This window comes from Mesitornis unicolor, unplaced genomic scaffold (genome assembly GCF_000695765.1).
Source record: "Mesitornis unicolor isolate BGI_N332 unplaced genomic scaffold, ASM69576v1 scaffold26242, whole genome shotgun sequence".
Classification (NCBI taxonomy): domain Eukaryota; kingdom Metazoa; phylum Chordata; class Aves; order Mesitornithiformes; family Mesitornithidae; genus Mesitornis; species Mesitornis unicolor.
The window spans coordinates 116,834-126,828 of record NW_010168906.1 but is presented as its reverse complement, the minus strand read 5'-3'; the positions used below and the strand labels follow the sequence as shown (position 1 = coordinate 126,828).

Sequence of the window (9,995 nt, the reverse complement as noted above, 5' to 3'; positions counted from 1 at the left end):
GCAGACTTCAACAAAAATAGATAAAGCGTAATTTATAGAAACATGGCTTATTTATAGGACTCTAAAGGGAATTTACTGTTCTCACACTGTTGAGGCATCTGTGAGAAAATGAAAGGATAACTTTGAGCACATTGAACACTTTATCCTGACTTCATCATAGACCTGTGCAATTGTTTGCATATGCATTTAAATTTCAGAAGCTTGAGTTCCCATTACTGGCAAGACTAAACAAATACACTGGATAGATGTAATGTCATTGGTCAAATCTATAAAAATAAATTCGCCATCATTCCTCTAATTTTCTTCTGAGCAAATCTTATTTGAAATAATTAGGATCATATGTTTCTGAAATATTGTTACCGGATGTTAATAATAAAGTGTTTTGTATTTGTGTTTTCCAATTCTTCAGTAAATGATCTCAAGAAGAAGCTTAGCTAAGCACCATTTATGCTCTGACAGCATGGTATTAAATTGCTGCTGCAAAACTCAGTTCTGTGTGTCTTCAGTTTTCCAAGTTACATTTCTTTTCTGTTTGTGAAGTCCTGTGCAGCAAAGGAAACCATTTCTAGTTTTAACTCAAGTGTTTCATATTTTGTTTTAGGTCGTTGGAAGAGGAGCCTTTGGTGTGGTCTGCAAGGCAAAATGGCGAGCTAAAGATGTAGCCATTAAACAAATAGAAAGTGAATCTGAAAGAAAAGCCTTCATTGTAGAGGTACAGTAAGCTTGCTGGAAAATGCTGGGTTTCGTAGAGCTTGTTTTCTTAAATCCATGGATTCATTTAGTGTACTAAAGCTATGTCATTATTACAAGGTAAATGCAGCCTGTGGTACAAGCGTGGACCCCTTGCCATGCAGACCAGGACACCAGTCAGCACAGTGCTGCTCCTTTAGTTTGCTTCCCAGAAAAACTGGAAGGCAAGGGGGGAGAGAGGAGGGTGTGCAAGTGGGGAAAGACCGGTTCCTAAATTCTGTCACAGTGTGGAGTCAAGGTGCAGCCAAAATACCAACCAAAATCTTGGAGCTGATTAACACTTTCAGGGCCTACAGTGTAGGTTCTTTATACAATCAGGTCTGTACTTGAAACTGTTTCTTTTTTTTTTTTCTATAGTTCTAAATAAGTTCATTATTTTTTCTTACATACAAGTTAACATGTAACTTACATGTAACTCAGTCACCCTTTCCATTCAGTGTCTACTTCTTCAGAAAGTTCTTGAGTAGTTCAGATATATTGATAAACTTCCCATGATACAGAACATTTTCTATAATCAGACGCTAGCCATGTAGTTTAAATGAGATCTGTTGTGACATTCTGCTTAGCATTTAGTCAGTAGGAATTTAGGATGTTGAAAATATACAAAATACGTTAAACACTAAACTATAATTGTAACACACTGAAGGGTTAAAGGAAGTATATTTGTAATAGTCCCCTCTGTGTAAATATTTATATATTGTTCATTACCATGGAATGTTTTTAATGTTATTAGTCTGAGTCTAATTTAACACTGAGTAGATTTGATCAATCTTTTAGCATTTTTGTGTTCAAAAGAGATCTGAGAAGATAATCTCAGATATGCTATAGTAATTATTAGGATTCAGGAAACTATACCGTGTAAGCATCAGTTGTAATACTTCATTCTGGTTTTTTATAACTTCTGAAGTGTGCAGAAAAAAATAACATTAGCTTCTTAGACAATGAACAGCATAAGTTGCCTCAGAAGTCTGTGTAACAGGAAAAAAAATTCCTTTTTCCTTCTACTACCTGCTGGTAAAGAAAAATTAAGTGCAAAATAGTCTAATTGACAGTTAGTACAAGCAGCAGTAGGTTCTTAGAACCATGTCACATTAATATTAAACTGGCTGGCTTATTTTACAGGATTTTGGATTCTGGGGTTTTTTAGAACAGTAATCTTCCATATTGTGAATAAAGCCAATATGATTCAGACTGTTTATGATAACTGGGATTCCAAAATTGGAGGCTCCACGAAGAGCACCAAACCTATAGAGATCATAGTTGCACGGTGCTTATGTCTTGAATGATTTTTACACCATAAAAAAAGTAATTCTTTTAAACTTAGTTTCTTCAGAGTTTCTTTTAAAATATGGTTCCACTTAGGCACAAACCTAATTGCATAAATTAAAGTGCAAATGGGGATGTCAGTCTTGTAATTTCTAAAATCACCATCTAGGGTTATGCAGACATATAAAGCTGTAATTGCTGTTGTGGTGTATGAAATATAGTTGTGTAAATAAAGCATTAGCCCTTTTTTACCATGGTTTGAAATGAAGTATGATTTGTATTGCAGCTTCGACAACTGTCACGAGTAAACCATCCCAATATTGTCAAGTTGTATGGAGCCTGTCTAAACCCAGTAAGTTGTAGTTTGTCAGTATCACAAAAGGTGACTAACTTAGCGTACGCAAGCATCAATGCTCAAAATGTGTATTTTATACCAAAAAACCAGTATTTTATATTTTGCATGTTCTGGTAATTATAAGGAAATACACAGCTAGGTAAGTTGATATTGTCAGGTTTCTGTTTGTTGTTTCCCCTGCTATGCGAAATAAATTCTTTTAAGAAAACCAAAGCTATTTCTGAACACCAGTTATACTTCAGTTTGTCAGAATGGCATCTGGTATATTACATACATAGTGTCATTCATATCTGCAATCCTATTAGTTGCAAATCAGCAATACGTAAAGAAAATACATTAGCAACACATGATTCATAGCTTGTAAATCAGTTCCTCTTCTCATGTTTGCAGTTTTCAGGATTTGCTTGCTTTCTGCCACAGCTGCAGGCATCTCACAAATGCTCAAAGCAGAAAAGCAAAAACTGTGACAGGACAAATGCATCTTTAGCTAATTGTAGTATGGGCTGTTTAATTGGTTAACATAATGCTGCATCCCTTTCCTTCTTAGGACTAGTGAAATTCTTTTGACGTGGTGTTTAAAATTTTTGTAAGCCACTAAAAAAGAAAAGTAAAGGCAAATGAATTGCAGTTTGAAGACAGCATTTGCTTTTCAAGACTTGGAGGGGAGGGAAGTCATTCTCTTCTTTCCCATCTTACAGTGGGAACTAAGTATAAAACTGATTTCTGTTTCTTATATGTAACTATGTACCATTCAAACTGTCTCTGTACCTTATAGATAAATTTTCCATTAGCTTAGGTGTGGAGACTTTGCAGTTCCTCTGAAAGAACTTTCCTTTCAGTTTACAAAAGCTATTTTCTGTCCCTACATTTAAAACATCCCTATTTTTTGTCCCCTCCTGCCCCCCAAAGGTGTGTCTTGTTATGGAGTATGCTGAAGGAGGTTCTCTATACAATGGTGAGTATCATTTCAACATAGTATCTTCCTGGAGCTGAAGTGCTACTCTAGAGCAAAAATGATCCAAAATATAAAGTTGTTTCATGCATTTGTCTTCGTTCTCTGAGATAATCAAGAAGCCACCTGGACACAGTCCTGGGCAACGACCTGTAGGTGGCCTGCTTGACCCTGCTTGGTGGACCTCCAGAAGTCTTTTCCAACCCCAACCGTTCTGCAGTTCTTGAAATTCTTAATATCAGTTTAAGGAGAAAGGGATGTGCTTTTAAAAAACACTTTTTAGTCCACTGGTTTGTTTCTTGATACCAGTTTGTTGTATTTTATACCAGTAATTAAAGGTTTTCCAGTGGAGCATCTGGAAAAGATTATTCCTTAACTTTTAAGTTCCCTGAGTATTTGTTTAACATAGCAGAGATAGCTGAGAACAAGCAGCACCTTTCATATTGAATTTTAGCATCAAAAATTGTGAAAAGCATACTAAAAACAGAAAGTATTTTGACATTTCCATTACTTTAACAGTCTGCAGAAGGATATTTTCAGTTACAGTAATAAGGCCTTGATAATTAGATTCCATAGAGCTTTCTGACTGGTATGTTGTTAACTCCGTTGTATCTCTTGTAATATGCAATAAAGTTCTTTTTAGTTTGTGCCTTTGTTTTGCAGTGCTGCATGGTGCTGAACCTCTGCCTCATTATACTGCTGCACATGCCATGAGTTGGTGTTTACAGTGTTCCCAAGGAGTGGCATATCTCCACAGCATGAAACCAAAGGCTCTAATTCACAGAGACCTGAAACCACCAAAGTAGGTTTATGGCTTGTATCTTCTTACAATTGAAATTTAAGAGCATTTGTAATTTCAGAGCATTTGAAAGAAGTACCTTTAATTGATACTGACTTTATTGGATATACTATATTCTGAATGACAGCCCTGCATTTGAAATTTCAGTTACAGAATGATGGTGCATGGTACAGGAAATTAACTGTATTTGGTTACTTTCTGTTAAACTTCTCCTGTCCTGCATCACAGAAGAGAATTTTGATAGAGATTGGGCTTCTAACCAGAGACCTTTCAAAAGCCTCAATTTTACAATGGGTTTCCATGCTCAATAAGAGAATATTAGGTGCAGGAGTGGTTTGGTTGCCTGGTTTTAACATCATATTTAATCTGATATATTAGAGCTCTTTCCCCACATGGCCATCCTCCTCTACCCTCTTATACTGTCTGCTCCACTACCCCTGCTAGAATCTACCATCACTTTCCACTGAAACAAAAATGAATAGTTTTCTGCCCAGTTTGTTGATCTAAGTAATTTCACAGCTTCAGATCTGGCTCCACAGGTTGGGTGGAAATGGAATTCGGGGATCAGCAGGATCTCTCCTTTTAGGTGGTAGCCTGCGGTTATTACCAGATAAAATTATAACATGACTCCATACTTTAAATCTTGAATTCTTTCTTGTATCCTCAATTTTGATTTAGAGAGCTGTTAACATGTAACTTCAAGTGCTTTCATTTAAATAAATAGCTATGTTGACTGACATTAATGGGAGTCTTGATTGTTCTTTGGTAAAATTGTTACAGCTGTTCTTGTTTTTCAGCCTCTGGCATCTGAAAGACTAATTTTGTCGATATATACTTAATGGTTTATTATGGCTAAAGATATTTAAAGTAGAAAGATTAGTAAATGTAGACATATTAATAAATCACAAAATATATGAGTTTTAAAATATTTAATATGTTCAGATATTAATCACAAGTGGCCTTATTTATTTCTCAAATTATAAAACTAAAGCACTGAGAAGCAAGGCCTTAGATAATCAACTATGTTAGAATGATAGTTGGGATTTAAAAAAATCAGTGGTTTATTACCAGACTATTTCATCCTACAATTTTAATTTTATTTTTTCCTTTGACAGTTTGCTCTTGGTAGCTGGGGGCACAGTTCTAAAAATCTGCGATTTTGGTACAGCCTGTGATATTCAAACACACATGACCAACAACAAGGGAAGTGCTGCTTGGATGGCACCTGAAGTTTTTGAAGGTAACAATAACTTACAGTGTCAGTATTACATGTTATTTCTAGGGATGCAACTGTGAATGAATTTGGTATGGAAATAAGAGCATCGTGTAATCTTCCTTTATTTCAATCAGTTGTATTAAAGTTGTAGGTAACAACTGAAAGAGTCTTGGCAGAATTCTAACATTTATTTTAAAAGCTGTATGATTGTATACTGTCAAATAATTATGCAGAGTTTTGAAGAGTAGCACTGAACTGACACTATCACGTTAGTATTAGACAGTTAATTACATTGATATATGGAACCTTTGTTTGTATCATTGCTGAGATTTAAGGAAGGAGTACCTGTAGACAGCTGCTGGTTTTATTTTATAAGTAAAACAGAGGGCTGTTTCCCCAGGAGCTGCTGTTTCCAAGATTCTTAAGTAATTTCAGACTCTTTTGACATTGAAATACACTGTCATTAATGTTCATTCCCTATTCTGATCAGCTTTTATCTTCAGAATTTCCCTGTTAGTGTCTCTAAATTGAACATAATTGCCTTCATTTTCAATCCTCCACTTTCTTGTAACTCCATCTTTGTCTGCTTTTTGTGTAATCTAGAGATTTTATATACTTCCTCTTTCCTACATACTGAGGAGCTTGTTATTAACAGTTAATTTACTTAAGTAGGAAAACAAGCTATTTCTTGGAGTGTAGCTGGGGAAGACTGATGACACTTGATCATTAGATAGGTATAATTGTTGCATGATTATCAGAGAAATAATCCAGTTGATGTTAGATTGCAAATTACACACCTTTTAGTCAGTACCTTATATTATGATCACAATGAGCAGTGTGGTCTGGAAACGTCTTCTTCCTGCTTTAGGAAGCAGGGGTCCTGGATTTGATATATTTGGCAAGTGCCTATGAGCAGCAGTGGTTTTCCAGATTCTGGATCCAAATGGCATCTTTTCTCTTACTGTCCTTATTCCAGAGAGGAGCCACAAATTATGTATGTCCATATGCATTTTTAGGAGGTGTGTTTGGGAGGAAGTTTCTTTTGAAGCTTTTGTTTTGAAAGTACCTTTTTCTCCCTCATATTGCTTGAAGGACCAGCCAAAGCTGATCTGTTTCATGCTGATGCCTAAAAACTTTCCGTTGTGTCACTGTATATTGAGGCACCTACTCTATTTCTTTAACTCTAGCTAGGAATGCTTCTTTTCTTAATGTTTGTTTACTATTAAATGAAATTGTAGAAATGAGATTTTTTTTAATTTATAAATAATCAGGTGGACAATCAACATTAAAGCTAGATTTTTTTTGTGAAAAATCTTAATCTAAAACAGATTTTTAAATAAGTATATCTAGTAGGGATTTACAGTACATAACCTAATTCCTCGGGTCTATGAATTCAGCAAGCAGAGCAAAGAAAATTTATATGCAAATTTATTGTTGGATAGCAGGAAAAGCCTTCAGTTTACAGTTGGTTTTATATACTTTTATCTGAAAGTACTTACTGATAATGACACAAATCTTTATACAAGAACAAGTATCAGGGAAAGATTTAGTGCTGTTCTAGTACTGATGTTTTTAGATTAGAACAATGAAGGCACAAGAAGCATCTGTTGTAGGTGGCAGAGTGCTCATTTGAAGTAATTGCCCTAATATTAACATTTTCCACCCATTTTAAACATTAGGGCACTTAAAGCCTTGTACAGATCAAACAATGTAAATGAAAATAATATCATTTGGATGTGAAAGTGAAAGAGACCAAGTGCTCTACTCTCAGAACTCCCTTTAGAAGAAACTATTTTAAAAATGCTTTGGGATAATTGCATAAATTGAGGAATGATTCTGTCTATCTTTTATCCTACCTTGGCCTGTTAGATAATGAAACAATGCAGAATACTCTCACTTCTTTTGGGCTGTCATTTTTCAGAATTAGTCCAAGACTTCTCAGCCACAAAATAGAATTTCCTTGCTCAAACAGGAGAATAGCACTGCTTCCCTGTGTGTGTCAGAGAAGTGCTGGGGCTGCATAGACAAGAGAGACTCTTCTGCTTCCTTTTCCAGCACCTTTGAAAAATAAGCTAACAGATAAAGCTGGCTTTGTTTTCCCCCTTCAGTAACTTTTGAACTCATTAGCCATGTTCAGAAACTTTGATACAGATATAAAGAGTTTTGGAGAGGCCAGGTTCTTAAGAGTTTTGTAAAATCCGTAGCTGGGAGAAGTCCAAATTAGTGCCTTCACTTGGAGAGGACTTGTGCTTCATGCTGCAGTCTGTTTGTCCTGTTTGGCTTGCAAACTGGCTGGTCTGCAAAGAACCAGGCTGAGAATGTGTTGCTTTACTTGCACAGCGGTGTGGGGGCAGAGGAAGGTGGCTCATAGGTAGTGGAGCCTGTTGCAACTGGATGTTATACAATGGGTATCCATATGAAACTAGGCTTCTCGAATTCCACTGCTTATGAAATGAGTTGTTTCAGTGCTTTCTCATTATGTATTAACAAAAACATATCTTGGCCACTCGATGCCAATTTTGATCCTTGTTTGAAGACAGATGAGCAAATCTCTATCATTCATATTTACACATTTATCATGTCATTAGCAATTCACATTTCTTTTAAGTATTTGCATGAGTTATGGTTACAGAGCATACATTCTTTCCTTGCAGTTTCTGAACATTTTTCTTCATTATTCTAGATCACCTACATGTATTCTGCACCTTTATCAAGAGTCTTAGAAATATTGAACTTACAGTCAAAGAACTTTAATTAATGACATGACAAGAACAGTAATAATAATAAACAGGGAGGAAATAAGATGGTGAAGAATTGAGGAATCTGCTGATTTGTTCATTTAGTAACTTACTACCAGTAGGATACTGCTAAAGACCTGTAATTAATAAAGAGCAATGGATATAACAGAGATGATGTTGCCAGGCATGTTGTGACTAATATGGAAGAAGTGAGTTGAAGAATATTTACAGGAAGTAAGTGTAGTCAGTTAAATCCTGAATACAAGAGATCTTTGAAACTTAGTAAATTGTGTTTTATATTATATAAGAAAACTGATGCGTTTTATCATTTCAGGATGACTCCAAGTGAAAAGGATTGATTTCCAGAAAGAGGCATTTTTAACAATCATAGTGTCAGATGATTTCAGACTTAAGTTAGCGTGAATCAACCAGCTTTAGAAAACTGTTTTTTCTCAACAGAATAAATGTGAAGTGAAAGGAAGCATGTAGAGCTATTTGTCAGCTCAAACTACTTCTTTTTAATGTGTTATATAGAAAAGAGACAAATTATATTGATGGCTTTCTTCCAGGTAGCAATTACAGTGAAAAATGTGACGTTTTCAGTTGGGGTATTATTCTCTGGGAGGTAATCACCCGTAGGAAACCTTTTGATGAGATTGGTGGTCCAGCTTTCCGCATAATGTGGGCAGTTCACAATGGTGAGTTGAAAATACTTTATTGCATTTGAAGTTGCGTATCTGACCTATAAATTTGCTAAACACTCTTAACTGTGCAGCTTTAAATCACTAGGATTTCCATTTTTTGCTGCATTAAATACACAGTTTTGTCATAAAGACTTAATCGTTAGATGCTGTCAATTTTGTGTCAGTGTGGGTTTTGTGTTATTTGGCTGCTTCAGTCTTTACAGTTCCTGCTATGGGTAACTAGCACATGAACAAACAAGGGGAAAAGCAGTGTTCTTTTTGTAATGACACTTCATTTTAAAAGTGATCTGAATCATGTGGTACAAAGAAAAACGTCTGTCTGGGTGAATGACTTTATTAGCTACGTTCTCTTCTGTTACTATTTTTTATTTTTATTAAGCGTCTACAGTAAATGTGTGAGTTTAAGTAACTGGACCTGTCCTTAGAAATGCTAGAAGCTGTCAAAATTCTTCAGTACTGTTAGTAATTAAAAATGTTACTTTGTTTTTCACCTGGGTTTTTTTGTTCTGCTGTTTGAATTGTTTTACCTTTATATCTAGGTACCTGCAGTCATGGAGCATGACTCTACTGTGCTAGGTACTATCCAGAACAGATTCTCAGGAGCTTAAAATACGAACAGGAAACAATGGTTGGATTCAAATGGAGAAAAGAAAGCAGTGGTACAATGTTGATCAGAATAAGAGAGCGTAGTATCTTCATGGTAGCAGTGTAACTTTAACTGTGTTTTTAGCTATCATGACAAAGCAGAGTTGTAAGAAGAATAAAGTAATGATAGTGAAATAGTTCAGTGAACGTCTGCAAAGAGTTTTTGCCATTTGTGACAGACAACGTCAAAGAAAGCATGAACTTGTTGGGAAGATGTAATTAGCAAACAAGCAATGAAGGCCAGTAGCCTGCCTGAGTGTCATTGCTTCAGTACTAAATAATAGGAGTTTAAGGTGATCACAGGCAATCCTGTTCAGTGAAGAGGAAAAAGGACAGAGAGTAGTAGGATGGATAAGCTTTATAGTCTTAGTAATGCAAAAAGAAAGATGTTTCAGATGGCATTTTTGACAGAATAAAAAAATTCTCCACCTCAGTTTTTCAGGGACACAAATAATTGAGATTAGGAGTGATGAGTGCCTTGCATAAAAGCATTAACTGTAAAAATAAGTGTAAATGTAATAGTCATAAATCAGAAAGCCTCAGTAAGGTGCGGGAGTATACTTTAGGGGA

At 35.5% G+C, this 9,995-nt stretch overlaps 1 protein-coding gene across 2 annotated transcripts in view; it reads left to right on the top strand.

Moving 5' to 3' along the window:
- Positions 1-607: 607 nt before the first annotated feature.
- The window catches only part of MAP3K7 (mitogen-activated protein kinase kinase kinase 7), a 34,660-nt gene continuing 25,272 nt past the window's right edge, over positions 608-9,995 (top strand). For both annotated transcript variants that reach the window (XM_010179187.1, XM_010179186.1), the window contains exons 1-6: positions 608-712; positions 2,303-2,368; positions 3,281-3,326; positions 3,987-4,125; positions 5,238-5,362; positions 8,646-8,774. In XM_010179187.1, the coding sequence (XP_010177489.1) occupies positions 3,293-3,326; positions 3,987-4,125; positions 5,238-5,362; positions 8,646-8,774 (427 nt within the window). In that variant the 5' untranslated portion in view covers positions 608-712; positions 2,303-2,368; positions 3,281-3,292. The remainder of the gene's footprint in view (positions 713-2,302; positions 2,369-3,280; positions 3,327-3,986; positions 4,126-5,237; positions 5,363-8,645; positions 8,775-9,995) is intronic.